The sequence below is a fragment of the Thamnophis sirtalis genome, unplaced genomic scaffold, assembly GCF_051295495.1.
Source record: "Thamnophis sirtalis isolate CommonGarterSnake01/CBP01778 unplaced genomic scaffold, rThaSir2_p1.2 scaffold_5, whole genome shotgun sequence".
Taxonomy (NCBI): domain Eukaryota; kingdom Metazoa; phylum Chordata; class Lepidosauria; order Squamata; family Natricidae; genus Thamnophis; species Thamnophis sirtalis.
Window position 1 is genome coordinate 73,812,872 of NW_028261385.1, and position 26,981 is coordinate 73,839,852.

Genomic DNA, 26,981 nt, shown 5'->3' on the forward strand with positions numbered 1-26,981 from the left:
TAACAACACAATTTTAGCCCCTGGAAAGATTTAGAGAAAACATTAAATTGCATGACTTTGTTATGAAAGAATTTATTATACTAATATAAACGTGTTTGGTCTCTATTCTGTTTTCAAGTTACTTATTATGTTGAGACAGATTTTAAGTACAGATAAATAGTGTATATTAGTTGATTGCTTTCATTGTACCTGAAAATTTATCTTGGAAACCTGTGCTTTAGATTGTTGGTTTATGATACTATATTTTAAAGTGTATTTTATCTATTTTAAAATACATTGTCTATGGATGTCATTGGGTGTCTATATAAACAGACCTGTGTACAACTATGTTAATGTATCTGTGGAATGTATTACTAAGAATCAATTTCTTTCTGATTCTGTAGCTTTCCTAGATATCTGCAGAGGTTGGGTAATATGGGGTATGGAGAAAGCTAAGGAAGTTAATCTGACTATTTTCATGGCAATCTGCTTGCATGACATTAATTTATAATGTGACTTTAATTAGTATAGGTTTAGGAGCATATTTTTGAAAGATATAAAATGCATTTTTCAGCAAAATGTAGGAGACTAAAATAAAAAAAAGTGAAAATTTACTACATAAAGGGAATTTGTTGTTAAAGTCTGGTGCAGTGGTGAGTTCATGGTTTTGGGTGCACAGCAAGGCTGTGTTGTTTTACACAATCTTTGTTATTTAAAAGAGTATACTTTATCAAGATTAATAAGTCTTAAATATTTATATTATATGTGAAATGTTAAGTGTATCTTGCATTATAATATGGTACATAGCAAGAGGGAAATAAAGTATTCTTGATTCAATTATTTAATTATTGTGTGATGAAGGATTAATTCTACAGAAAATATGATTATTAGGAAAACAGTACATAGTTAGAAACATCCAGTTAAAATAGAGGCAACAAATAAAACATGGGTGTCCAACTGTCTGGCTTGCCTGAACCACATGAAATGAAGAGGTATTACGTCTTGGGCTGCCTATAATATATAACTAATATTGTTAGTTATAAAAATTGCATACTGTTAAAAGTTTATAATCTTGTGGGGCCGCATTACTAGCTATCCAGGGCTTCATGTGGCCCACAGGTTGGCCATACATGTATTAAAAAATTGCAGATACATTAAATCATTGGTGTTAATAATATTATGAAGGAAGAATATTATATATAGCCCAATATTCTATTTTCATTAAATATATAGTTTTTGTACAACTTCTATTTGAAAACAGTTTTCTGACAATCAGGTTTATACCCAATGGCAATAGTTTGCTGCTAAAATGGCATCCACCGACATTTCTTTATTCTCACACATTTTTTGCACAACTCCAGATCTGCTTCATATGTTGGAGGAATTCCAATAGGGCAGAACAAAGGACTATCCTATTTTATGAAATCTGTTTTTACAACTTTCAATGTAGGCAGTATAAGAGCGTAGAGACAAAAATGCCAAAGTAGAATTAAGTTAGTATAAGTGTAAATATAGTTAGCACAGAAGCTCAACATCATCACATTTGTTATAAAAGCATAACATTCACTAAATGTCAAATTTATTTTTAGATAAATGAATTGGTGGATGCCCGAGATGTCACTATTGGATCCTGGTTCGAAGCTCATATAGAAAATGTAACTCGAGCAACAAAAGGACATAAAAATGGAAAAGCTCAAGGAAAGAGTGGCAGTAATTACAAAAGGACTAATGGAAACTTGAGCCAAGATCATTCTAGAGAAAATACAAATAATTTGGACAATACACCTTCCACATCTTATACAGATTATATGGATACTGAAGATATTATTTATCGTATCAAGTATGATGAGTAAGTGCTGCTGATATTATTATGAGGATGCCATTTAGTTTGTGGTTGATATAAAATAAGAAAATGGGATCCTTAAAACAGGATCACATTTTGAGTTCAAAGGAAATCGTATTTTAAAAGTTGTGAAACGTGTTTGATATATATATATATATGAGTGACATGATTTGGGGAAAGTTTGGATATAGCATTTACTTTGAGTTTTTTTCCTTTTAAAAGTTCAGTTGGCTGTGTGAGACATAATACAGCCATATTCAGTACTGTAATTAGAATTAGGATGAACATGTTTCTTGGGGAAGTTATTAATGTAGTGAAATCAACACTTATTTAAAATATTGAAAGATACCAAAGACAAATTGAGATACTCTTTAAGATTTGGGATTCTTACAGGAAACTCATTTTGCCAGTGTTTATTAATTTTTATAGTGTATGTTTGAGCTGAGTGAAAATCTTGAAAATATTATTTCCTTTTATTCAAGGAAGCAGATAAGATCCATATACATACTTTACCATGAGTAATACCAAAAGGGAGATGGAAGAAATTTACTGGATTTACTTATAAACTAAAGCAACTATAAAAATCCTATGTCTACAACCAGAATATTTTACATTATTACATTGCATTACATTACATTACATTACAACTTATATACACACACAAACATCCTACACTTTTTGTTGCCTATTTTCTGTCCATTATACAGAAAATATTTTTTGTTAGGTTAACCTTATTTTAAGGTTATGTTTAGCTTATTTTACATTATTTAAAGCAACATTCCACTAGTTAATGCGAACCTACATCATTATTTCAGAGGCTATATTAAAAAAAAATCATCATCTTCCTGCAAAAAAAGGTGCATTCCTCTTTTCAAGAACACCAATAACAGATGAATGAAAAGACTAAATAGTAAAATGCTTGAAAAAAAGGTCAAAATTACATATTTTTTCCATTCTGTGAAAGTTTTAAAAAGTGATTCCACAAAATGTGGAATTGATCCAAAATAAATAATATTGCAGAGACAGTGTTTATTCTATAAACACATACTAGTTTTAACTGGGATTGTCTCTCAATATTAGATAATTGTTTTCGTTGATAAATGAATTAAATCTGTATTTTGCAGCTTAATGTTTTCCATACCTTATAGCATTACAAATAGGTATTAAAAGTAAATAAATAGGAACCCTATTTCCCTGAAAAATAAGACCTCCCTGGATAATAAGCCCAATCTGGCTTTTGAGCGCATGTGCTAAAATAAGCCCTCTCTGAAAATATTGCAACACAATAGTAGCCATGAGGTGACCACACTCACCGCCTCCTGCACTTCAAAAATAATAAGACCTCCCCGAAAATAAGGCCAAGCACTTATTTCAGGGGTCAAAAGAAAATAAGACCCTGTCTTATTTTCAGGGAAACACAGTATTATAGTACTTGCTAGGATTTCAGTAGTCAAATAATGTTAAGTCCAAAGAAGAGCTGAATTTTGAAGCCAATGTTAATGATTATTTTCATAGCCAATGTTTATCTCAATCTGATGCTCTGGTGAAACCATGATGTGAATAGGTAATTAAAATGGAATTAACTAACTGGCTTCAGTTTGGTGCTTTAAGTGGATTCTTTGAATATGTCTCAAGGCTCTTACAGTGCCAATGAAAGTTTTTAACAACTTGTTCCCATACTTTTTTACAAATAGCTTTACATATTTTGCTATATGGCACAAATTACAAGAAATTGTAATTTGTGCAAGAATTAACTGAGAGGATGCCTTTCTCATACATATTTGTTCAATAACCTTTATACTTGGTTCATCTTGATCACATTTATTTACCCAAATGTCTAAAAATTTCTGGATTGTCTCTCTCGATCTGCTCACTACATTTGCCTCAAATTGATGGAAAACAATCCTGTGAATTATTATATTGAGATAAGCAAAGGAGTAAGAACAGAACCTAAAATACCATTCCTTAAACTCTACTTCTGTAGTAGAATCTTATATGTTCTGAAGGTACTTCCGTCCTTCCTCTTTTACCTTTAACTGAATGGGGAGGGTGCTGTTAGAAGCTTTTTCATAAATCTCTCAGGCTTTAATTTTATATGATTGTTGCCTTAGCAACAGATCTTCCCTTTATTCATCAAGGCCATCCTCTATATTGTCTACCGCACTTTTAAATTGAGTACTATATATATTTTTTAAATGTCAGTCAGTATCCATTCAAGGATTGCTGTTGTCCACTGTTGATCTATTCATCATGCAATATGGCTGGCTCATTTGCAATTTCTATGAGACTACCCATTTTTTTAGGTCACATACATATCAGTATGAATTTATTCTTGTCATGGTGTTAAGCATTTGCCTTTGAATACAGCATGAGATTGTCCAAATCTCTTCAACCTAGTTTCAAAATGTCTCTTATAGTATCTCCTTCATGGTAATCCTTTGATATGGCCAGAACTATTGATCTGTTCCAGTTCATGATTTTCCAATTTTATTGGCAAAAGTTGGAAGTAGTTGTTGAACATGTCTTGTATCTTCAGGTTCATTTTCAAACCTGATTAATTGCTGATGACATTTAATTGTATTATTTTTTTCAGGTTTTCAGTGTAATTGGAAAAAAATAATGTATTTATCACTGAACTTTATTTCTCCCCAATGCTAGTACAATCTTTGGACTATCTCTTCCAGATTTGCTAAAAATGTTTTGGTAAAATTGGATTACTTTGTCAAACTATTTTTTATATATTGATAGTGAGAGTCTTTACCTGGATGGTAGCTGGATACTCTTTAAATATCAAATATAGCATTCAACACTTTTTAGTGAAGGCTGTGTAGTTCTATCTGGTATTCATTAGAATATGGAATAGTTTGCTGAACTGCTTATGTATAATCTTTGCTGCTAATTCCACTCTTGAAGTAGGTCCTTGTGGTTGGGCAAAATTCAGTGTTTTTTAAAAACCTGTTTTGAAATAATTCATAGGAGAAGTTGTATAGATCTAAAATAGTGGTCATCAGTCGGTAACTTTTGAATCTTTTTGGTATAAAATGCATCTTTGTATGTAATTATTTTGTTGACATATTTCTTAATTGTAAGCAACAACAAATTTTGGGAGTATTTAGTGTATTTAGCTATATCGTGTTTTGAGATATGCTATATATCTATGTATTACTGGTATATCTGCTTCTATTAGTGACACCACATAATTTATTTTTCAAATAAGAGGTTAATAACAGGTTTATATTTAAAGCTGAAGTTTTTACTTAGAAAACAAAAAATGCCATTGTATGCCACCAGACTGCTTTAAAGGATGTGCTTTCTGTTGCTCTGTGCCAACATAGCAATAGCACTTAGACTTACATACTTCACAGTGCTTTACAGCCCTCTCTAAGTGGTTTACAGAGTCACCATGTTGCCCCCAACAATCTGGGTTCTCATTTTACCCACCTCGGAAGGATGGAAGGCTGAGTTAACCTTGAGCTTGATAAGATTTGAACTGCCAAACTGCTGGCTGGTGATCAGCAGAAGTAGCCTGCAGTACTGCACTCTAACTATTGCATCACCTTTCATATTTAGTTCTGCTCTATCTTGGTGCATCCAGAAAGTGCAGTCAACTGAATGTTTGTCTTTGACATTGTTTTGTGCATTGTTAGTATCTTGGAATTGTACTAATAAAATATATCATTCTGGATTCTTGTGAGCTTTCTTTAGACTGATAATTCTTCTGAAGCAGAAATGCTTCATTTAAATAAAATCCAGGATTACTGGTTATTATAATTCAAGAATCTATGCAAAATCATGTTGCATTTTTTAATTTTGTTTCCTTATTAAATACTTTACTCATAACATCACCCAGAAGTCTGTGTTCATATTCTACTTTGAGAAAGCAGATGTTAGTGAGAAAATATGGCATCTCAGAAGATTAAAATTTTTAATCATTGCTAATTTATATTACCGAACAACAGATCATTAGCTTGCAGTACTAACTTATTCATTAGAAGAAAGAAAATCTGGATTATATCCTTTGCATTTTTTCTCCTTTTCTACAGTAATTTTCATCCCAAAATATTATGCTTACCTTTTTACTGTTCTCACTGAAGCTTTTTTAGTTTGCAAGAGGAATCAATTTCTTCTCAATACTGTTATCTTTCTATTATACCTAGTTGGACAATTTTTCCCCTATAGAAAACATACATAGCAACCATAACTATACTACAGGTAAAATTCAAAAAAATGGAATATCGTGGAAAAGTTTATTTATTTCAGTAATGCAACTTAAAAGGTGAAACTAATATATGAGATAGACTCATTACATGCAAAGCAAGATAGTTCAAGCCATGATTTGTCATAATTGTGATGATTATGGCTTACAGCTCATGAAAACCCCAAATCCACAATCTCAGAAAATTAAAATATTATATGCAATCAATAAAACAAGGATTGTACATAGAACAATATCGGACCTCTGAAAAGTATAAGCATGCATATGTACTCAGTATTTGGTTTGGGCCCCTTTTGCAGCAATTACTGCCTCAATGCGGTGTGGCATGGAAGCTATCAGCCTGTGGCACTGCTGAGGTATTATGGAAGACCAGGATGCTTCAATAGCGGCCTTCAACTCTTCTGCATTGTTCGGTGTCTCATCTTTATCTTGGCAATGCCCTATAGATTCTCTATTGGGTTCAGGTCAGGCGAGTTTGCTGGCCAATCAAGCACAGTAATCCCACGGTCATTGAACCAGGTTTTGGTGCTTTTGGCAGTGTGGGCAGGTGCCAAGTCCTGCTGGAAAATGAAGTCAGCATCCCCATAAAGCTCATCTGTGGAAGGAAGCATGAAGTGCTCCAAAATCTCCTGGTAGATGGCTGTGCTTCATTAAGTAGACTTAATGAAGCACAGTGGACCAACACCAGCAGATGACATGGCTCCCCAAATCAATACAGACTGTGGAAACTTCACACTGGACTTCAAGCATCTTGCAGTGTGTGTCTCTCCATTTTTCATCCATACTCTGGGCCTTGGTTTCCAAATGAGATGAAAAAGAAAATTTTGGACCACTGAGCAACAGACCACATCTGATTTTCTTTAGTCCAGGTAAGATGCTTCTGACATGGTGTGTTGTTCAGGAGTGGCTTGACAAGAGGAATACGACATTTGAAGCTCATGTCCAGGATCCATCTGTGTGTGGTGGCTCTTGATGCACTGACTCCAGCCTCAGTCCACTCCTTGTGAAAGTCCCCAACACTTTTGAATGGCCCTTTCCTGACAATCCTCTCCAGGCTGCGGTCATCCCTGCTGCTTGTGCACCTTTTTCTTTCACACTTTCCCCTTCCATATAACTTTCTATTAATGTGCTTTGATACAGCACTTTGGGAACATCCAACTTCTCCAGTGCACTGCTCAGAGAGCCCAAATGCCGGGGTTAACACAGCCTATCTGCCCTTGGACTGAGTGATGATTTTCTTGACCACGCCTCCCTTTGCCTGCACATGCTCAATTCGAAAACTCAGTCCGCCCGAGTTAGGGCTGTTTTGGGAGAGCTCCAGTCTAAGAGCAGAAAGGCTGGAAAAAGTTTCCCAATTTGGACCACGTTTAAATTCTCAGATAGAGGAAATCACGCTTCTACATCAGGTCTGTCTATTTGCCTCCAGTGAGGCTTCCGTCGCTTTAAGAGAAGGGCTGCCGGTTTTTCCCTGCTGTTGCTAATTGCAAGCACTGCAGGGGGTTGAAAAGGCTTGCACAGCGGGGGCTGGCTAGCAAGGGAGCAGTTAGTGGGATAAACCAAGTTCCCTGTTGGAACAGGGGCGTCCCAGGGGGAGGAAAAATCCAGCAAGGCTCTGAGAAGGCTCTAAAGCAGGTGAGCCGGATTGCTAGGATTCCCTCGCCTGCTCCATTTTGTCCGGCAACAGCAGCGACGGCTGGAGCCTTCGCACACCTTCAGGGCTGGAAAGAGCGGGAAGCGGCTGCGTGCGCACCCCCCGCCATTTTGGATCGCTCCGACTCACCGGGCAGAGCGGCAGAGCTCAGAGCGTGCGAGGAACAAGGCAGCAAGAAGAGCCCAGCCAGCCAACGGAGCTTCAGCGAGCCCTCAACGACTGCAGAACGCCGCGGGGAGGCTGGAGACTAGCCTGGGAAGCCAGCTAGCCTCTCCCTCCGGAAAATAAGCTAAGTCTCGGGGAACCGAGGGCGGTGGGAGGAAGGAAATCCGACCCCAAGGCGGCCCTTCCCTCCTGGAGATTCTGCCAGCGCTTTTGGACTGCAAAGGCCAGCGCGTGCCCATCCCAGCTCCAGCTATCTCCCAGGCCTCGTGGGGACCTGAAATGGCTGAGGAATGCAGGGAGGCCTTAGGGGATCAGGTGGGGCCCTCCAGCAAGCGCTGCAAGCTGGATCCCTCTGTAAATAAAGGCAAAGGGCACAAAGGCTCACTTGAAAGGTCTTCTCCAAGAGCCACAGTGGATCCCAGGGAGGTTTCAAGGCCCCTTCAGCCAGAACCTAGCCCAGACCGTCGCAGCAGGGAGTCAGCTTCCCCTGATCGTGAGGCCCAATCCCCCGGGGACAGTGAATTCTTGTCTGGGGATAACTATGCATCCAGGGATCCATCTCCTGAAGCATCTTGGGGGTACCCCGACTCCCCTAGCTCCTCCATCGGAGAGGAACGAGATTCTGTCCAGAATTCCCCCCTTGGGAAGGGTGGATCCAGCTCAGGCAGGCCTAGCCAGCGCAGGCCCAGTAAGCAAAAGAAAAAAAGGGGGAAAAGTTCTGCTCTCTCGGATGAAATGAGGGAGGTAATTGCCTTAGCCATCTCCCAAGGGATAGCTGAAGGCATTAAGCGCAAGGGCTCTAGCAAGGGCAAGGCCCCAAAGGAGAAACGCAAACCTAGGGCCTCCACCTCTAAGGAGCCTGTATCCTCCTCCCCATCTTCAAGCCCCTCTCACTCTGGGTTATCAAGTTCTGAGCAGGAAGAAGGGGAGATTTTCGCCCTTTCTGAAGACGAAAACCCCACCCCTGACAAGCCAAAATTCTCTGGCCTGTTTCAACCGTCATTATTCAAGTCTATCTTGCACAAAGCCATGACGGCCACAGAGTTAGGCCCCACTTCCAGACCTGAGGCCTCTCAGGCTTCCACTTCCAAGGATCTTAAGCATGGGTTGTTCAAAGAGACAGTAGAAACCCCCGAGGTTATTCCTGTGCCAGACCTATTTATGGACGCGGTACAGCGCCAGTGGCTACAGCCAGGCACCCTGACCAACCCCAGTGGGGGGGATAGAACTCTATATGCAGTAGAAGATAAAATGGAGGAAATCCTCAAATTCCCAGAAGTAGATGCCCCAGTCGTGTCTCTAACTTCCAATTCCAACCTGCCAGCTGAGCTCCTAGAGGGACTTAAGGCAGAAGATAAGAGGTCAGAAAAGGCATGTCAGAAAACACACATGGCGTCTGCCTGGGCCATCAAGGCATCCACCTCTGCCTCCTTTTTTATTAGGGCCACCCTATTCTGGCTGCGCCAACTCAGGTCCAGACCCCCGCCCAGGAGATCTAGGTGGCGCCATGAGCTAACCAAGATTATTACCGCTGTCGAGTATTCGGCGGATGCCACCTTGACAGCAGCAAAATTCTCTTCCAGAGCTCTAGCTTCCAATATCACCTCCCGCCGCCTCCTATGGCTCAGGCACTGGCAGGCCGAAATGAAGGCTAAATGGAAGCTGGCATCGGCCCCATTTAAAGGGGGCTTTCTGTTTGGAGAGGCCCTGGACAAGTTTGTCACCGAAACCAAGGACAAACGCAAGATCCTTCCGGCAACCTTTAAAAGGGGTGACCGGAAAGGGGCGGGGTCCTTTCGTAAGAGACCCTACAGGAGCCAGGAAACAGGGCAATCTTCTCACCCTTCCTCCTATCAGAGGCCCTTTCAGGCAGGGGGGGATAGGCACCAAGACAGATCCTTCGGGGCTCGTGCCAACCAATCCCAGTCTTCCTTTCGGAGACCATTCCGAGGAGGAGGAAACAACAGTGGTGGATCCCGGCCCTTTCGTAAGGGAAAGTGACGGTCACAGGGATCCCCCCATCGGGGGTCGGCTACGGCTGTATGCCGACAGGTGGGAGGAGATAACATCGGACAAGTGGGTCCTCAACACCATTCGCAAGGGCCTTCTCCTGGACTTCCTATCCTTTCCCCAAAGAAAGTTTATTCGCTGTCCTACCCCCAGGAACCCAGAAAAGAGGGAACGCATGAGGGCAGAAATCTGCCATCTCCTAGAGATAGAGGCGATAGAGCCAGTCCCCAGGGATCAGCAGGGGAGGGGCTTCTATTCGATCCTCTTCCTAGTGCCCAAAAGTTCAGGGGGGTGGAGGGCCATCTTGGACCTCAAGAGCCTAAATCAGCATCTGGCTTACAAGAGGTTCAAGATGCAGTCACTCCACTCCATCCTGGGCTGTGTGAGGGAGGGGGACCTATTGACATCAATAGATCTCAAAGAGGCCTACCTGCATGTCCCCATCCATGTGGCCCACAGGCGGTTCCTGAGGTTCTACGCGGAAGGGAAGCATTCCAGTACAGGGCTCTTCCCTTCGGGCTATCATCTGCGCCCAGAACATTCACCAAAATTCTGGCAGTGCTAGCGGCTCATCTCCGCAACCATCCGGTTCGTCTGGAATGTTATTTAGACGACATAATCATTCACTCTCTCACCACCAAGCAGGCACACCGCGATGTTTCTCTAACTGTGCAGACCCTGCAGTACCATGGCTTCTCTGTCAACATGGAGAAGAGCCAGTTCCGACCATCCACCTGTATACAGCACCTGGGTGCGGTCATCAACTCCACCTCCTGCCAGGTATTTCTTTCGCCAGACCGGCTGTCGAACCTGAGACGCAGAGTGAAGCACTGCAGCCTTGCCAGGTCGGTACCCATCATTCAGCTGTCCCAGCTCCTAGGGATAATGATCTCGTGCCTGGGGGTGGTTCCCTGGGCTCGCCTTCACGCCAGGGAGCTGCAGTGGTTTCTGCTGCCAGTGCAGAGGGCCAGGAACAGCAACTCACTCAGGCGGGTTCGGCTCCCACGAAAAGTGATCCGGTCTCTGGCATGGTGGAGGTCCAAGGCAGTCAGGAAGGGCTGCCTGTTCAAGGAGCCGGAGAGACTAGTTGTCACCACGGATGCCAGCCTCCTGGGGTGGGGCGCCCACTGTCAGGGCCACCTAGCCCAAGGCCGATGGACTCAGAGGGAGGCCGCCCACAGCATCAATTGGCTGGAACTGAGGGCAGCTCGCCTAGCGCTGAGAAAGTTCGCATCTCTAGTAAGAGGGGCTCATGTACTGTTGATGACAGACAATGTGGCGACAAAAGCGCACATAAACCGGCAAGGGGGCACTCGATCAAAGGCCCTCATGCTCGAGGCAGAAGCGCTGGGCAGGTGGGCAGAACGTCATCTGGCTTCTCTCAGTGCAGATCACATCTCCGGCGTAAGCAACCGGGAAGCAGACTGGCTGAGCCGCCAACGCATCGACCACTCGGAGTGGCGCCTGCACCCGGACCTGTTCCAGCAGATCGTGAGGAGGTTCGGCAAGCCACAGGTAGACCTGTTTGCCACACACAACAACACACAGCTCCCACGCTTCTTCAGTCGCTACCACTCGCCCCAGGCGGAGGGAACAAATGCTCTGAGGTCAGCGTGGCCTCAGGGACTTCTGTATGCCTTCCCTCCACTTCCGCTCATCCCTCAAGTGGTGAACAAGCTCCTGACCGAAAAGGCAGACCTCATTCTGGTGGCTCCCTTCTGGCCCAGAAGGCCCTGGTACGCAGACCTGGTCAGCCTCTCAGTTCAAAGACCTTGGAGAATCCCCCGGGACAAGATTGCCCTCAGCCAGGGGGCCATCACCCATCCGGAGCCCCAGTGGCTGCAGCTAGCCGTTTGGCACTTGAAGGGGAGCTCCTGAGGAAGCAAAAATTCTCTGACCAGGTCATTCGAACAATCCAAGCGTCCAGGAAGCCCTCTACGACTAGAATCTACGATGCCACCTGGGCCGCCTTCTCACGGTGGTGCAAGACTAGGAACATAGAGGCCTCCTCAGCCTCGATCCCCCAGACCCTAGACTTTTTGCAAGAGGGTCTGGATAAGGGCCTTGCAGTCAGCACCCTCAGACGCCAGGTTGCAGCGTTGTCTACCATCCTGGCAAAGGGCTCCTCTCGCTCGCTGAGTCAGCTTCCCCAGATCAAGAGCTTTCTCAAGGGAGCAGCGAACATCAGCCCTCCAACTGTTCACCGGTATCCGTCGTGGGATCTTCCATTTGTGCTTAAGGCCCTGACCAAAGCCCCATTTGAGCCTTTGAAAAAGACCAGTCTGCGCTACCTCACCATCAAAACCGCTTTCCTGGTGGCCATTACATCCGCTCGCAGGGTAGCCGAGCTTGCTGCGCTCTCTGTCAGGGAGGATTTGTGCGTAGTTCACCCGGACAGAGTAATATTGAGACTTGATCCGTCATTTGCTCCGAAAATTAACTCCCTGTTTCACAGGACTCAAGAACTTATTTTGCCCAACTTCTGTCCCCATCCTTCTCACCCTAAGGAGCGTGAGTGGCACAAGCTGGACGTGAGACGGGCCGTGCGCACGTATGTAAAGAGAACAAAGGACTACCGCTGGTCAGAGGCTTTCTTTGTCTCCTTCCTCCCTGCGTCCCTGGGCCGCAAGGTCTCCTCTCACACTGTGGGACGTTGGCTACGTGCTTGCATCAAACTGGCATATGAGCACCAGGGCAAGACGGCTCCGAGAAGAATCACCGCTCACTCCACCAGGAGCGCTGCAACGTCTGCAGCCTGGGCAACCCAGGCCTCTATCCTAGACATTTGTAGAGCGGCCACCTGGGCTTCCCCCACGGCCTTTATTAGAAACTATAAGATTGACACCTTTGCCTCAGCCGAAGCCTCCTTTGGCAGAAGAGTATTACAAAGAGTGGCTGAAATGCCAGAGGCTTCGGCGCTTCCCCACCCTGGGACTCAATAGCTTGGGCATGTCCCAGCATTTGGGCTCTCTGAGCAGTGCACTGGAGAAAGACCGTTGGCTTACCTGAACGGTCGTTCTCGGGGCACTGCGAAGAGAGCCCAAACCCACCCGGGTGTTTGTATTTGAACGATGTGGCTGTATTGACTGTAATTGATTACAGGACGGTTCCTTCGTTTTCGAATTGAGCATGTGCAGGCAAAGGGAGGCGTGGTCAAGAAAATCATCACTCAGTCCAAGGGCAGATAGGCTGTGTTAACCCCGGCATTTGGGCTCTCTTCGCAGTGCCCCGAGAACGACCGTTCAGGTAAGCCAACGGTCTTTCTTTTGCAATTACCTTTTGAGGCTTTCCCTCCTTATGGAGGTGTCAGTGATGGTTTTCTGCACAACTGTCAGGTCAGCAGTCTTTCCCATGATTGTGATTCCTACTGAACCAGACTGAGAGACAATTTAAAGGCTCAGGAACCCTTTGTAGGTATTATGGCTTAATTTGCTGATTAGAGTGGGACACTTTGAACCTAGAATATTGCACCTTTTTACAATATTCTAATTTTCTGTGATTGTGGATTTGGGGTTTTCATGAGCGGTAAGCCATAATAATCACAATTATGACAAATCACGACTTGCTTTGCATGTAATGGGTCTATCTCATATTAGTTTCACTTTTAAGTTGCATTACTGAAATAAATGAACTTTTGCACAATATTCTAATTTTTTAAGTTTCACCTGTACATTTATGAATACTAGGAGAAAAGTACTGTTCATATTCTGTCATGTTATTTGCATTTATGTAGTTCATCTTTATGAGGATTATTTTGGAGCATTTGTGTAAGACATTCAACATAAGAAAAGCAAAATACTGTAAATATGAAATTCTGAAAATATAAATGCATAAATTTTGCATTTATGCCTTTACAATGATTGTGTTAGGTACATATTTTATAGAACAACTGTGCTCCAATAATCTCCCTGCACAAAAGTATCCCTTACTGAAAAATGATGTGCTTTTCAGCATAGGCATTCCTGATTAGCTTTTTGGGATAAAATGAAATTCGCTTTGACTTGGTTTTCCCTGTTTTGGCAGATGGTCCTGATTGTTAGACCTAATGTGCCAATCTTTTTCACCCTAGTTAATACATAGCTCTCTTGCATTAATGTTTTATGTTATATAGGTTGATGGGAGAGACTGTTCTTGTGAACTCATTTTTTAAAAACAAATCTCTTCAACATTAAATTATGTTAGCTGAAAACTATGTTTAAGATTTAGATCTGGCATAAATAATTGGTGTACATTTAAAGAAAATAAGATTAACACATATATTAAATTTCCAAATAATTTATAGATAGATGGAGATTAGGGTTTTGTTGTGGATTCAAGTGGTGAATGTAATGTAATGTCTTTATCTTTAACTAAAGAACAGGTAAGAAAAGGATGAAGAGAGATTTTAATATTTTGCTTCGGAAAAGGTGTATGTGGTTTTTTTTTAAATTACAGGTTTAACATTTTTTGCTTGCATCGCCTTATAAAATGCAGTCTGTGGTCAAAGAAAGCTGATGGTCTTTTCTTAATGGGTAACCAATTGCTAAGAAAGGTTTCCATAGAGATGGAAGCACACACGAGGGTTCTGCTATGTTAACATTAATATTTAAAATTAGAAACAGGCTTGGTAGGGTTGCTTTCGGAAAGACATCCATCTATATTGAATTTGCTGGACTTTTAAACATTGAATATATTCACATTTATTCTCTGTACCTCCTTATGTCCATCCCCATGATCTTCAAACCCTGTTTCCTTTGACGACTTATGGCTGTCCTTAATAGCTGTTTTGTCTTTTCCCTTTTGGCTTGGGAGTTCATGAAAGTTTGTTTGGATGTGGGGGTAAACAATCATTTACTTAAACTTAAAAATGTTTCTTAATAAGATACATTTTTACATGGGAAGAAAGGCATTTTTTCATTTTTCAATCTGTGGTTTAAATGAAAGGAACATTATGCTCAGCTATCCCTTCCAATCCACTAGTTTTAACATAGCTTGGTTTTTATAGCATTTTCTCCCATGATAATTTCCTTAATTTAGCATGAGTGAAAATAAATATGTTTTCTTCCACTATAAAACATATTACAATTATCTTTCTTACAGATTTTAGATGCTGAATTTTGGCTAGCTGATATGTAATCCTAGTACAAATACAGTATGTTTTCTCACAGCTTTGTGTTTATCTTCTGTAAATTGCCTTTATAGTCTTCCAGATAACTCTGCTATTTGATTCTTTAGAACAATATATAATACAAGCAAATGGAAGTTGGAAGATAGATAAATAATTTTATTAGTGGTCTGAAATTTGAGTTGGTGTTTATTATGTCCTCTAACTCAGTGGTCCCCAACCTTTTTATCGCCGCGGACCAGTCAGCCTTTGATAATTTTACCGTGGCCCGCTGAGCGCGCGCAGGGGTGGGAGGGCGTTGTTCGCGACGACACATTGATTGTTTATATATCAGATTGTTTTGATTAAACAACTTTTATTTTATTGTATTTAAACATGCCTTACAAAATAAAATACAATTACATAAATATAAAGTGCTTTAATATGCCCCCCCCACCCGGACAGACTTATGTTCCTCAAAGACCATCCTGAACCCTCAACCCGGACCAACCTTTCTGCCCGCCCTCCCCCTCCCCACCACATTCGGCGGGCAAAGAACAGAGCGCGCGCACGCGAATGCCGTGGAGAGAGAGAAAATAAATATATATATAAATATATAACTGTTTGGGAGTAAAAGCGGGGAGGCGCACCCGGCTGGGGGGGGGAGGAGGAGGAAGGAGGGTGGGAAGGAAGCTGGCAAGCGAAGAACAGAAAGTAATTAGCAAGGATTAAAACGACCTGCCGGAAAAAGGAGAGGGGAAAAAAAAAACACCAGATCTGACGGCTAGTGCAGCCTCCACCGGAGGGGCTGCAGAAACACACACCGCCAGTCCTGTCCTTCCTTTCCAACCAGTCTCTCTCCGCGCGTGCATACACACACACACACACACCACACAAACACACACACACCACACAAACACACACCCGCCGGCAGATATGCACGCACACACACTTTTTTTTTTTTTTGCAATTGGCAGAACTACGGTTTTCTTTCTTTTAAAAAAAATAATTAAATGGAGGTGGGGGGTGTGTGGAGAGAAAGGGAGAGAAGCGGACACATAAAACCGAGCCGCACTCTCGAACCACAGCATGCATCTGGGTGACAAAATTGCAGGGAGAAAGCAGGAAAAGCCGAGGAGAGAGCAAAAAAAGAAAAGAGCCAGACCAAGCGCGGCAGGGCGGGAAGGAAGGCGATGATGATTGGGGGAGGTTTGAAAAAGCAGATCCAAGCGCAAAAGTTACTGAGTCATTTCAGAGGCGGCCGGAACAGTTTTCTTGACTCCCTCCCTCTCTCCCTCTCTCTCTCCTCTCTCACTCTCTCACTCTCTCTTTCCCTGGTGATGGATCGGTGCGGGAGGGGGGGAGAGAGAAGGGAGGAGACGGCGAGGGAGGGAGGGAGAGAGAGCCGAGGGTGGGACCAAAGGTGGGGGGAGAGAAATGCATTTAAGAGGAGCGGATTTAAAAGAGCGATCATGGCCCCCGGCCGCTGCGCGGCCCGGTGCCAGGTACTCCACGGCCCGGCACCGGTCCACGGACCGGGGGTTGGGGACCACTGCTCTAACTTATTGAAATGCCCTGTTGCAGACTCTTTCACTTTGGTGAACAGCTTAGAGCTCAGTTCAGGTGATATACATTGCTCATATATGATGAGGGCCTGAGATTGTTACTATACATGTTACTGTACTAAATAGTGAATAAATATTATGATTATATGAAGAATATTATGCTTCTTTCTTAGCTAGTACTATTAACTATATATTTCTTTTCTTTTGATTATGCATGTGAATGTTTTAAACATGTTCTTGTGCAGCAAATTAGATGTTTAAGTTTTTAAAAAATAACAAGAAAAAATCAAGAAAGAAATGAAACCCTTGTTTTTAATTTTCATACTTGACTTGAATTTCTACAGGTACCTAGATTGTAATATGAAACAATTCCTTTTGTCCAGTTCATATTTTGTACACCATTATTCCAAACAGCAGAGTGAGGAAACTTATCTCTCCTCACTGGGACTACATTGCACTTCTCCCCATCCAGTGCTATCAAATGCGTGAAGCCTTGCCAGAGAAAGAACTTCCACTGAATAATACATGAACACTAGAAAATTGGAACATTTTTTTATATAAATAACAACAGGCTTATTTCCCTGCTGAGAGAGATAGGGAGAGAATACGTTTCTGCTTCATGCATGGAAAAAAATAATGATTCCTGTGTCTTATTTTATAAAGACATTGGTGACTTGCATTTTGAAGGATGGAATTTCAGAGACTAGAAGATGTTTTGCTTGAGGCTTTCCAGGTTGGATGATAATGACTCAGGGGCGATTAGTTCAGGCCTTTTATTTTCTCAACACTAAAAACTTCAGGGCTGAAATTGCATATTTCAATCATGAACATGATCCAAATAATTGAGGGCCTACTGCTCAATTCAGGTAACATGCGGTCACATGTTAGATCTGTTTTTGTCTCGGGGTAGTGGGGAATTGATCAGAAGTTGGGTGTTGTCATCGACAGAAAACTTTTTAATTGCTTTAGAATTTCTTATATCAGCTCCCTGTGGCAGAGAGGAAAGATCCATTAGATTGGCCCATTGGATAAATCCTATAGGTTTCAGAGCCAACACAGGAAAGCTCCCAAACATCAGTGCATAATTCAACTGAAGTTTAGTTTTCTCTTGGAATGATACAGTGGTTGAAGTTTTGGATTATATTGTACCTGCATGATCTTTCTATATACACGGATCACAAAAGATCCTTTGGTTTTACAGTAACTCCAAAAAATGAAATAACAGAAGAGATGCCTTGTACTTTACTGGAGTAAGGCAACAAGTAGTCTAACCAAACATGGGTAAGAATGTTTGTAGAATGGCAATCAGCTATTCTCCTGTGCGCTGCTTGGAGACTCCATGCATGGGTTATAACTTCTGCCTGTTAGCCCAGAGACTGAGTTTGAAATGTTTGGTCACGCCTCCTTGGCTTTACTGATGTCAGTTTCTTAACTCAGTCTAGCCCAAAGAGACGCATCTTCAATCACTCTCTAGGTTAACAGTCAGAGTTTTGAAATAACACTACGCTGAAGTCTTCAACAGACAGGAAAATATCTACAGCATCAACTAAATTCATCAAGACTCCCAGGGACACCATCAGCGCTCCTGAATGGTTGCCAGATAGCTGGAGGCCAGGTAGCCATTCAAACCACACGCCGGCGGCAGCTGAGATAAGTAATTGCCTTCCTAGCCACGCTGCTCACAATTCGATCGCAAGTGGCGGTTTTACTCAGTTGCCTGCCGTAATGAGGCAGAGGGAGCTCTTTGGGTTCCCAATCTTCCGGACAGCCGTTCCCGCTGTTTGGGGGCTGTTTCCTTGCCAGTCGCCATCTTGGGAGGCTGCCGATCTGCCAGAGCACCTTTTCCACCATTTAGGGGCTATCTTCTTTACTGTGCCATGGCATCTACAATCCACAAGACATTTGTCAGCACCTAAGTCGTCATCCATTGTAGATAAACTTTCTTCCAGACATCAAAAAGCACTTGAAAAACAGTTTGCTAAAGCTCAAAAGGTGGCTGCGTTGCAGGCCAGCAAATCTATGACCGTGCAGGCTTCTTCACCAGTGGCAGGTAGACAACATTGTGACCGCTCACCTGATGTGCACATTCTTCAATCTGCGCAATCGGCTTGCTTTGAGAATTCCTTTGTGCCCTTTTATTGTTTTCCCTCCAAGGAGGGGACGTCTGCAGGATCCCTTTAACAGCCAGCTCCTTCTACATCCACTTCTGCCCCAGTGGTCCAGCCTTCTGGGCACATTGGTTCTTCTATCACACAGGAAATGCGAGATTACATCGCTGAGGCCATTCTCCAGGGCGTCGAAGCTGCATTTCACTGTAGGTCACAACGCATTACTTTTTCTACTATCATGCTTGCCAATAGACAGGAACCACCGGTGGTGGATACTTTGGACTTGCATGATTGTTCTGTTGCCCAACAGTTTGACCACAGCGATGATTCCATCTTAGTGGAAGGAGAGGTCGATGACCAAGAGCAGTCGTAAGCTGAAGGTTTGGCGCCTGACAAAGCCTGGTTCATGGGCTTGTTTACTCCGACCCTCTTTAAGTCTCTCCTATTCAAAGCTGGGACCATCACTAATTTGGGGGGAATGGGGGATTCCACTAAGTCCTGCAAGGAACCACAGGACACAGGAATGGCTATTCACTGAACCTGCAGCCACACAAGAATCCATTCCTTCCCCAAAATTGTTCATTGACATTATTCAGTGTCAATCGGCTCAGCCTAGTTCCTCTGCTACTCCCAGCAGCACGGATAGGCGTTTTTACACTGTGGCTCCAGAATTGGAGGTTCTCCTCCAATGGCCAAAGATAGATGCCCAGTAGCTGCCCTTACGTCCTCGGCTCTCATTCCCTCCGATATTGTGGAGGACAAAAAGGTGGAAACCTTTTCGCAAAGCCCATCTAGTTTCAGCTTGGGCAATCAGGGCGACTACTACTGCCTCTTTCTTTAATAAGGCATCCTTGATGTGTCAAATTCTGGCCATAATTCCACCTGAGGACACTAGGCTACGTCAGGATCTTAACAAGCTGCTGAGTTCTTGGCCAACACCACTTTGAACAGGGCCAAGTTCACTCTCTCGGGCATTGGTCGCTAATGTCACCCTCCTGTTGGATGGCTTGGTTAAGACACTGGCAAGCTGAAATGAGATCTAAATGGAGGTTGGCGTAAGCTCCCTTTAAGGGAGGTAACTTATTCGGAGAGGCACTAGATCTGGTCCTTGTAGAAACAAAGGACAAAAAGAAAGTCTTGCCCTCTAGCATCAAGAGGTCTGACTGCAGGATGTTTCCCTACCCTCATCAGCAGCCATTTCGTGCAGCTGACATTGGGTTCCTGGCCCATTGGTATCAGCGAAGCTACTCCAGGGAGTTGATCGCTACCATGATAGACTGTCCTTCAGAGACAAGGGCAGGCAGTAACAACAACAGTCATATTTCAGGAAATCCTTTAGAGGATCCAGTAATAGTTCTTTTAGGAAGTCCAAGTGACTTCCTAGACACTCCCATTGGTGGTCGTCTGCAGTTCTTCATAACTTAGTGGGAGGCAACCACCATGGACATGTGGGTTCTGCAGACTGTCCATCTAGGTCTCACCCTGGAATTTGTCTCCCCTCCCCCTCCTCACTTTATTTGGTGTCCCACTCCAAAGAACTCCCTGAAGAAAGGGCTTTTGGAGGCAGAGATTTGTCACTTGAGGGACGTCAAAGCCATAGAGCCTGTTCTAGCAGGCCACGAAGGAACTGGGTTCTATTCCATCCTCTTCCTGGTTCCCAAGGGCTCGGGAAGATGGAGAGCCATTCTGGATTTAAAGAACCTCAACAGACATATACCATACAGGCGCTTCAAGATGCAATCTCTGTGGTCCACCCTTGCCTGCATTCAAAAGGGAGCCCTTCTGACGTCTATCAACCTCAAGGAGGCGTATCTACATGTGCCCATCCGACTTTCCCACAGGAGATTCCTGAGATTGTTATGCCAATCATCATTTCCAATATAGGACCCTTTCTTTCGGCCTTTCATTGGCCACCAGGACATTTACCAAGCTGCTAGCAGCTGTTACAGCCCAACTCAAGTCAGTTCCGATATGTCTACAATGCTATCTTCATGACATCTGATCCAGTTGTCTTCCCGATGCCAGGCATATTGAGACCTTCGAATTACACTCCGCTCCCTGGTGAATCACAGATTCTCCATGAATACAGAGAAGAGCCACCTGATTCCCAGCACCCACCTTCTCTATCTAGGGGTAGTGATCGACACTGAGTATCCATGGTCTTCCTTTCCCAGGAGCTCCACAAAAGCATACTAGTCCTTATGGACACTGTCAGCTCTCACCGCCTGGGGAAATTAATATCATGCATCAACCTTGTTCCGTGGACATGCCTTCACACCCGACTGTTGTAATGGCTCCTTCTTTCGCACCAGAGTCAGCACCTCCATGTCTGTGGTGAAGATCCATGTGCCACATAAAGTCGTCCGATCCCTGCAATGGTGGACCTTCCAGGCTGTGCAAAAGGAAACCTTGTTCAGGGAAGCCAATCAGGTCACTGTCACCTCAGATGCCAACCTGTTCAGCTGGGGTGCCCATCTCCAAATTCAGTTGGCCCAGGGTCATTGGTCACAAGACAAGCTGGATACCAGCATCAATTGACTGGAACTCAGGGCTGCCCATCTGGCTCTCCATTGGTTCCAGAGGCACATATTCAGATGCCATGTCCTCTTGCTGATGTAGACATTATCACCAAGGCACATGTGAATCACCAGGGCGGCACTCAGTCCATGGCATTGATGCATGAAGCTGAGTGTCTGAGTCTCTGGGTAGAGACCTACCTCCTCTCCCTGCAGGTGGAACATATATCACACACAGCCAACATCCAAACAGACTGGCTGAGCAGGGCCATGATCAACTACACGGAGTGGTGCCTGCACCCAGATCTCTTCCACAACATCTCCTGGAGGTTCGGTCAGCCAATGGTGGACGTATTCGCCACCCTGGAAAACACTCACCTGCCAAGGTTTTTCTCACAGTTCCAGAGCCCAGGAGCAGAGGGCACAGACGCTCTTCACAGCCGTTGGCCACCAGGCCTTCTATATGCTTTCCCACCCCTACCTCTCATCTTGAAAGTCATCGGGAAAGTGATCATAGAGGGGGCGGAGCTCATACTGATCGCTCCACATTGGCCAAGATAACTGTGGTTCGGGGACTTGCTCAGCCTGTCCATGTCCCACCCATGGAGGATACCGGAGGACAGAGTCTCAGTCAGGGGGAGATGAAGCATCCAGATCCTCAGTGGCTCCAGCTAACCGCCTGTCATTTGAGAGGGATCTCTTAGCGTGCTGCAACCTTTCTGGGGGCATCATCTCCACCATCCAGGCATCCACCTCCCGGATCTACGAAGCATGCTGGAGAGCGTTCAGCAGCTGGTGTATGAGAGCTCGCATCGACGCTCTGTCAGCCACTGTACCTCATGTTCTGGACTTTTTACAGCAAGGACTAAGTAAAGGCCTATTGTCTAGCACTCTCCAGAGGCAGGTGGCCACTATAGCTACCATCCTATCGGTTGAGGGCTCCAGTTTACTTTCGCAACACCCTCTGGTACGGAGTTTTCTCAGGGGAGCTCTCAATCTCCAGCCACCTGTAATACATAATACCCGTCCTGGAATCTCTCTTGTTCTGCAACCTCTCACATCTCCTCCTTTCGAGCCATTGAGCTCTACAAGTCTCAGGCTCCTGACCATCAAAATAACCTTTCTTGTGGCCATAACATTGGCGAGGAGAATCTCAAGAGATGGCAGCACTATCGGTATGTGCCTCATCCAACCAGACAGAATCATCCTCAGGCTTGACCCATCCTTTCTTCCAAAAGCTAATATGTGATTTCACAGGGCACAGAAGATATCCTGCTGGATTTTTGCCCCAGAGCTGTTCACCCTGCGGAAAAGAGATGGCATAAACTAGATGTCAGGCAAGCAGTTCATCGATACAAGAGAACAGCGGACTTCTGGCAAACTGAGGCCTATTTGTGTCCTTCCAGCCTCCATTAAGACATCAGTCAAGCCAAGGAGGCATGTCCAAACATTTCAAACTCAGTCTCTGGGCTAATAGGCAGAAATTATAACCCATGCATGGAGTTTCCTGCAGCGCACAGAGAACTACCATTCAGGTAAGACCAATGGTCTTTTCCCCACTCTTACTACATCTACTGCTTGATGTTTTGCAGCCCTGTTTATCTCCTTGGGAGGATGGGTCAGAAGATCACCTGAACAACTACTGTGAAGATTTTTCAAGACATCTATTAGATAAAATAACTTTGAATCATCACTTTATCTTGAGTTGGACTCCAGCTGTGCATGTCCTTTAAGTTGACTGAAGCACAGTCTTATGTGGTTATTGGAATCCATTGGTCCTAAGGAAGTGGACATGGTCCTTGGAGCGTAGAGTATAACCACCTGTCTTGGCTGTCAAGGCCTCCTAGGAGATGATGTATGATTGGATATAATGGTGGTAGTGGGAAATTCATCCTTGAGCAAAGAGGCAGTTTCATCTTTTCTTAAGGAGTTAGTGGTCTGCCCCTTCTTTAGATCTCTGTATCTAATAGTGTTAGATAATTTCTGGCCTATATTTAAGCTTGTGTTTTGCAACAAGATTATTGAGAAGGTGGTCTGTCAATAGATTATATGGATGCAGTTTATCTGGAGACCTTTCAGTCTCCAGATATAGGCAATTAAATCCTATAGGCTTGGATATAGTATCAGATGACATTGATCATACTTCTGGATGATCTCTGGTAGGACTGGAATGAGAATGGTGCATCTATCCTAGTTTTCTTTGATTTTTCAGTGCCTTCATTTCCACCAATCATGGTATGCTTCTGGACCAGCTCAGGGGGTTGGAAAGGAAGATATGGTTTTGTGGTAATTTTTCTTCCAGGATCAGTTCCAGTTAGTGTTGGAGATAGGGAGAGATCGAACCCTTGACTCTTGATTTGTAAGGTACCTCGGTACTTCTTTCTCTTATGGATATCTAATATCAAAAACATCATCAAAAAACCACAACAAAGAATGTTCTTTTTGCACCAAGTCAGGAGCTCAAACTCCCAAGGAGCTGCTGATAGTTCTACAGAGGAATTATTGAGTCTGTAATCTGCACCTCTATAACTTGTTGGAAACATTTATTCAAGTTAAGCTGTATTTTTGTTCCAGAGTCAAGATGTGACCATCGCCTTGGAAGCAGTTTTTCCTCTATCCTTCAAGGCCTTTCATTCTGTCCTCTACTCATTTTATATTGTGCATTATTTGTGCCCTTTCCTGGATTGAGAGGCCCTACTCACTGTAATTCATGTGTTAGTTACCTCTTATTTGGATTATAGCAACATACATTCCAAGGCTGCTCTCGAAGGCTGCAACTAGTTCAGAATGTAGCTACATGAGGAGTTATGCACCTTAACTGTGTGAGCCATTGATTGCTAGTGGGCTTCTGGGTGGAATTCAGAGTGCTGGTTATTCACCATTAAAACCCTTCATACACAAGGGTTTTATTTGTAACTCTGCCTATTTGATGATAAGATCCAACAGTTGGCATATCTTTCATCTCTTAAAAATGCTGTTCTGTCATTGTGTATGTCCTATGGAACAGCATTACCCTCAGATTTGGGTAACCCAACCCAAAACTATCTTTTCTAAAGACCTGGCATCTCTTCTCTCCCCAGACATGGGGACTTGAGTTCCTGTCCAATGTGATTACCTCTTTGATAAGATAGCTTGGAATGTTTGCATTAATGTTATATTTTATGATAAATATATTTTGTTTATTGTTCTATGTGTACGCTGCCCCAAAACATTTGAGAAAATATGTAATTCATCTGAATAAATACAGTTTTCATTAGATTCCACATTTTTATCTTTCGCCTATATTAAAAATTCCTTAGTATCACAAGATTTCAAAGTCATTAGTATGAGCTATGTGTACTTTATTTGGATTTTTACCCCCATTGTGGCCTTTTTACATTGCTACTTGGCATGCAGAAATAAAGAATCTAGATTAGTTTCTGCCTATTGATGAATTGCTTTAAAACAATATATGAGTTACATTTTGTATGGTTTTTACATTCAAGGCCTACTTTGATTGTGGGACACAGGATCTGTTTTCCCGAAGGCAGAATCACAATCCATTCTGCTGTGTATGCTTTACTGATTTTCTGTTTAATACAAACGGAAAAGATGAGAAACAAGTTTCTGTATTATACAGTAGAGAAAGGAATTGGAGCTGTCCTTGTTGCAAGAAGAGTTTTTCTTCCATAAGCAATTTCCTTATTTTTTCATGCTGTTGGTATGAAAGTAGCTCATCTTCTAAATATGAACTATAGGAAGGAAGATCTTGAGTAGAGGGGATGGATAGATGGAGAATACAGTGGCCAATGGACTAAAAGATCCCCATGTTTATTTTATATAAATGCATCATTATAAAAGGTGTTTACTGAAGTAGAATTCTAGAAAAGAATTCAGTGGTTAGATATTTAATTCCAGTGATGTTGTATTTCATCTTTTTATAAAAGCCTTTTTTGATAATTGATATAAGCAGAGATAAATGTGATTGTATGACATAATCATGAGTGTTAATCTGCAACATAGAACGTGGAGAAGCAGTTGTTCCCTTTCTATATAAATAGATCTTATTTTGTTTGTTTGTTTTACTGATTCAGAGATAAGTTTTCAAAAATATATTCAATCTGTTTTTATAAGTAATTGTACAATTAAATTCATGCAGTCAAATGATCTTGGCTTTCTATCTCTTAGAACAGAAATCTATTAAAGCTGTAATCATTTTGATAACTATTAATGATGTGATATAGATATATATATTTGAAGTTTGAAACTTGTAATTGTTTTTACATGTAAAAATGTCTATCTAAAGTCTTTCAATATTAGCCTAGACCAGTGATTGCGAACCTTTTTCACCTCAGGTGCCAAACACAAGCATGCATGCTATTGTGCCCACCCCATAACTTAGTGCCTGCGCATGCACACACAGCTTTCTAGGAGCCTGGGGAGGGCGAAAACTGCCTCCCCCGTTCCTCGGAGGCTGTCTGAAGGCCGGAAACAGTCCATTTTCAAACTTCTGGTTTGCATATTGGGCCGTTTTTTGCCCTCCGGAGGCTTCAGGGAACTTCAGAGGCCACTATTGTTGAAACATTAATTACAGCCTTAGATCCCTCTTCAGATCTTTTGTTATCATTATTTATGGAAACTGAAATAACATTGAAATTCTAAAACTTATGTTTTACTGAAATTACTAGGGCTTATTTACAAATACATTTTTAGAACTGGAGTGAATCTACTGTTCTTCTATATATCTCAAAATAAGATAGTTATTCAGATTTATGCTCACTTCTTTATAGTCACATTGAGAAAATAAAAGCATTTTTCTGTCAATGAATTATATTGATGTCCCAGTGATTTTTATTTTATGTGTTACAGTTAAAAGCTAGTTCAGTCCCATCAGTGTGTCTCATAATTTTTAAATATAAAACCACCACTGAGAAATTCTTTAAGCATCTTTACAATCCTTCATGTGCATTAATGGTCTTTGGGGAACACTCCTCACATTGACAGTAAAATCCTGCTGTGTTTCAAAAGCAGATTCCCATCCATTATGGGCTTGATTTTTAAGGGTGGTACACTGTTGTATTATATAGATTATTAAGAATTTGCATTATGATATTGAGGTTATTACAACTTTTGTTTTCATTCTTTCTTCAAGATACCCAGAAAGTGGCATTGTGGAAATGACTGTCCATAATCTGCGGCCTCGAGCAAGAACTATTTTGAAATGGAATGAATTACATGTAGGTGATATGGTGATGGTTAATTACAACGTAGAGAGTCCAGAAGAAAGAGGATTCTGGTTTGATGCAGAAATTACCTCTTTGAGGGAAATTTCAAGGACTAACAAAGAGGCTTATGCCAAAATTATGCTGGGGTAAGATTTTATTGATTGATACTGCAATCTATCTAAATTTTTTACATTATTTCAGTAAATAAAACCTTCTCATATAGCACAAAACCTGTAATTTCTTTCAATGGTATTTTTTTTATAGCAAGAAGTTAAACGCAATACTGCTCTGTCTTTCTAATATTAGATTTATATCCCTACTTTCATTTTGGAACTCAAGACAGCATACATAGTCCTCTATCCTCCCATTTTTTCTCTAGAACAATAACTTGTGAGATAGGTTGGATAAAGAGAGAGTGACATGTCTAAAGTCATCTAATGCACTTCTATGGCTGGGAGTGGACTAAAATCTGGATCTTTCTCCATACTGGTGGAGATAGCATCCAGGAATGAAAGGGGTTTACTGTGACAACACGTCTCGTCTGGTAGCTCCTCCCAGCTTTTAGCCTCAGTTTTTCTTAGGACAAGACGTGTGTTTAAATTCTCCATTTCTGGATATTTCTCAACTCCTGCAAAAATGAA

General features: G+C 42.6%; 2 protein-coding genes across 2 annotated transcripts in view; both read left to right on the top strand.

Moving 5' to 3' along the window:
- Positions 1-26,981, top strand: part of UHRF2 (ubiquitin like with PHD and ring finger domains 2) — an 87,709-nt gene that overhangs the window by 26,443 nt on the left and 34,285 nt on the right. Inside the window, exons 3-4 of the mRNA XM_087716059.1 lie at positions 1,569-1,828; positions 26,268-26,486. Coding sequence (XP_087572185.1) covers positions 1,569-1,828; positions 26,268-26,486 — 479 coding nt within the window. The remainder of the gene's footprint in view (positions 1-1,568; positions 1,829-26,267; positions 26,487-26,981) is intronic.
- Positions 10,368-21,697, top strand: LOC148045428 (uncharacterized). Its single transcript, XM_087715194.1, has 3 exons — positions 10,368-10,709; positions 11,255-12,144; positions 21,240-21,697. Exons 1-3 carry the CDS (start codon positions 10,570-10,572, stop codon positions 21,695-21,697), a joined length of 1,488 nt encoding a protein of 495 aa, XP_087571320.1. The 5' UTR covers positions 10,368-10,569.

Coding starts and splice junctions, on each gene's coding strand:
- LOC148045428 (XM_087715194.1), top strand. CDS start 10,570: ATGGAGAAGAGCCAGTTCCGACCATCCACCTGTATACAGCACCTGGGT. Junction 10,710..11,254: donor AAGCACTGCAGCCTTGCCAG/GTCGGTACCCAT, acceptor CTCTCAGTGCAG/ATCACATCTCCGGCGTAAGC. Junction 12,145..21,239: donor TGAGCCTTTGAAAAAGACCA/GTCTGCGCTACC, acceptor TTGCTGATGTAG/ACATTATCACCAAGGCACAT.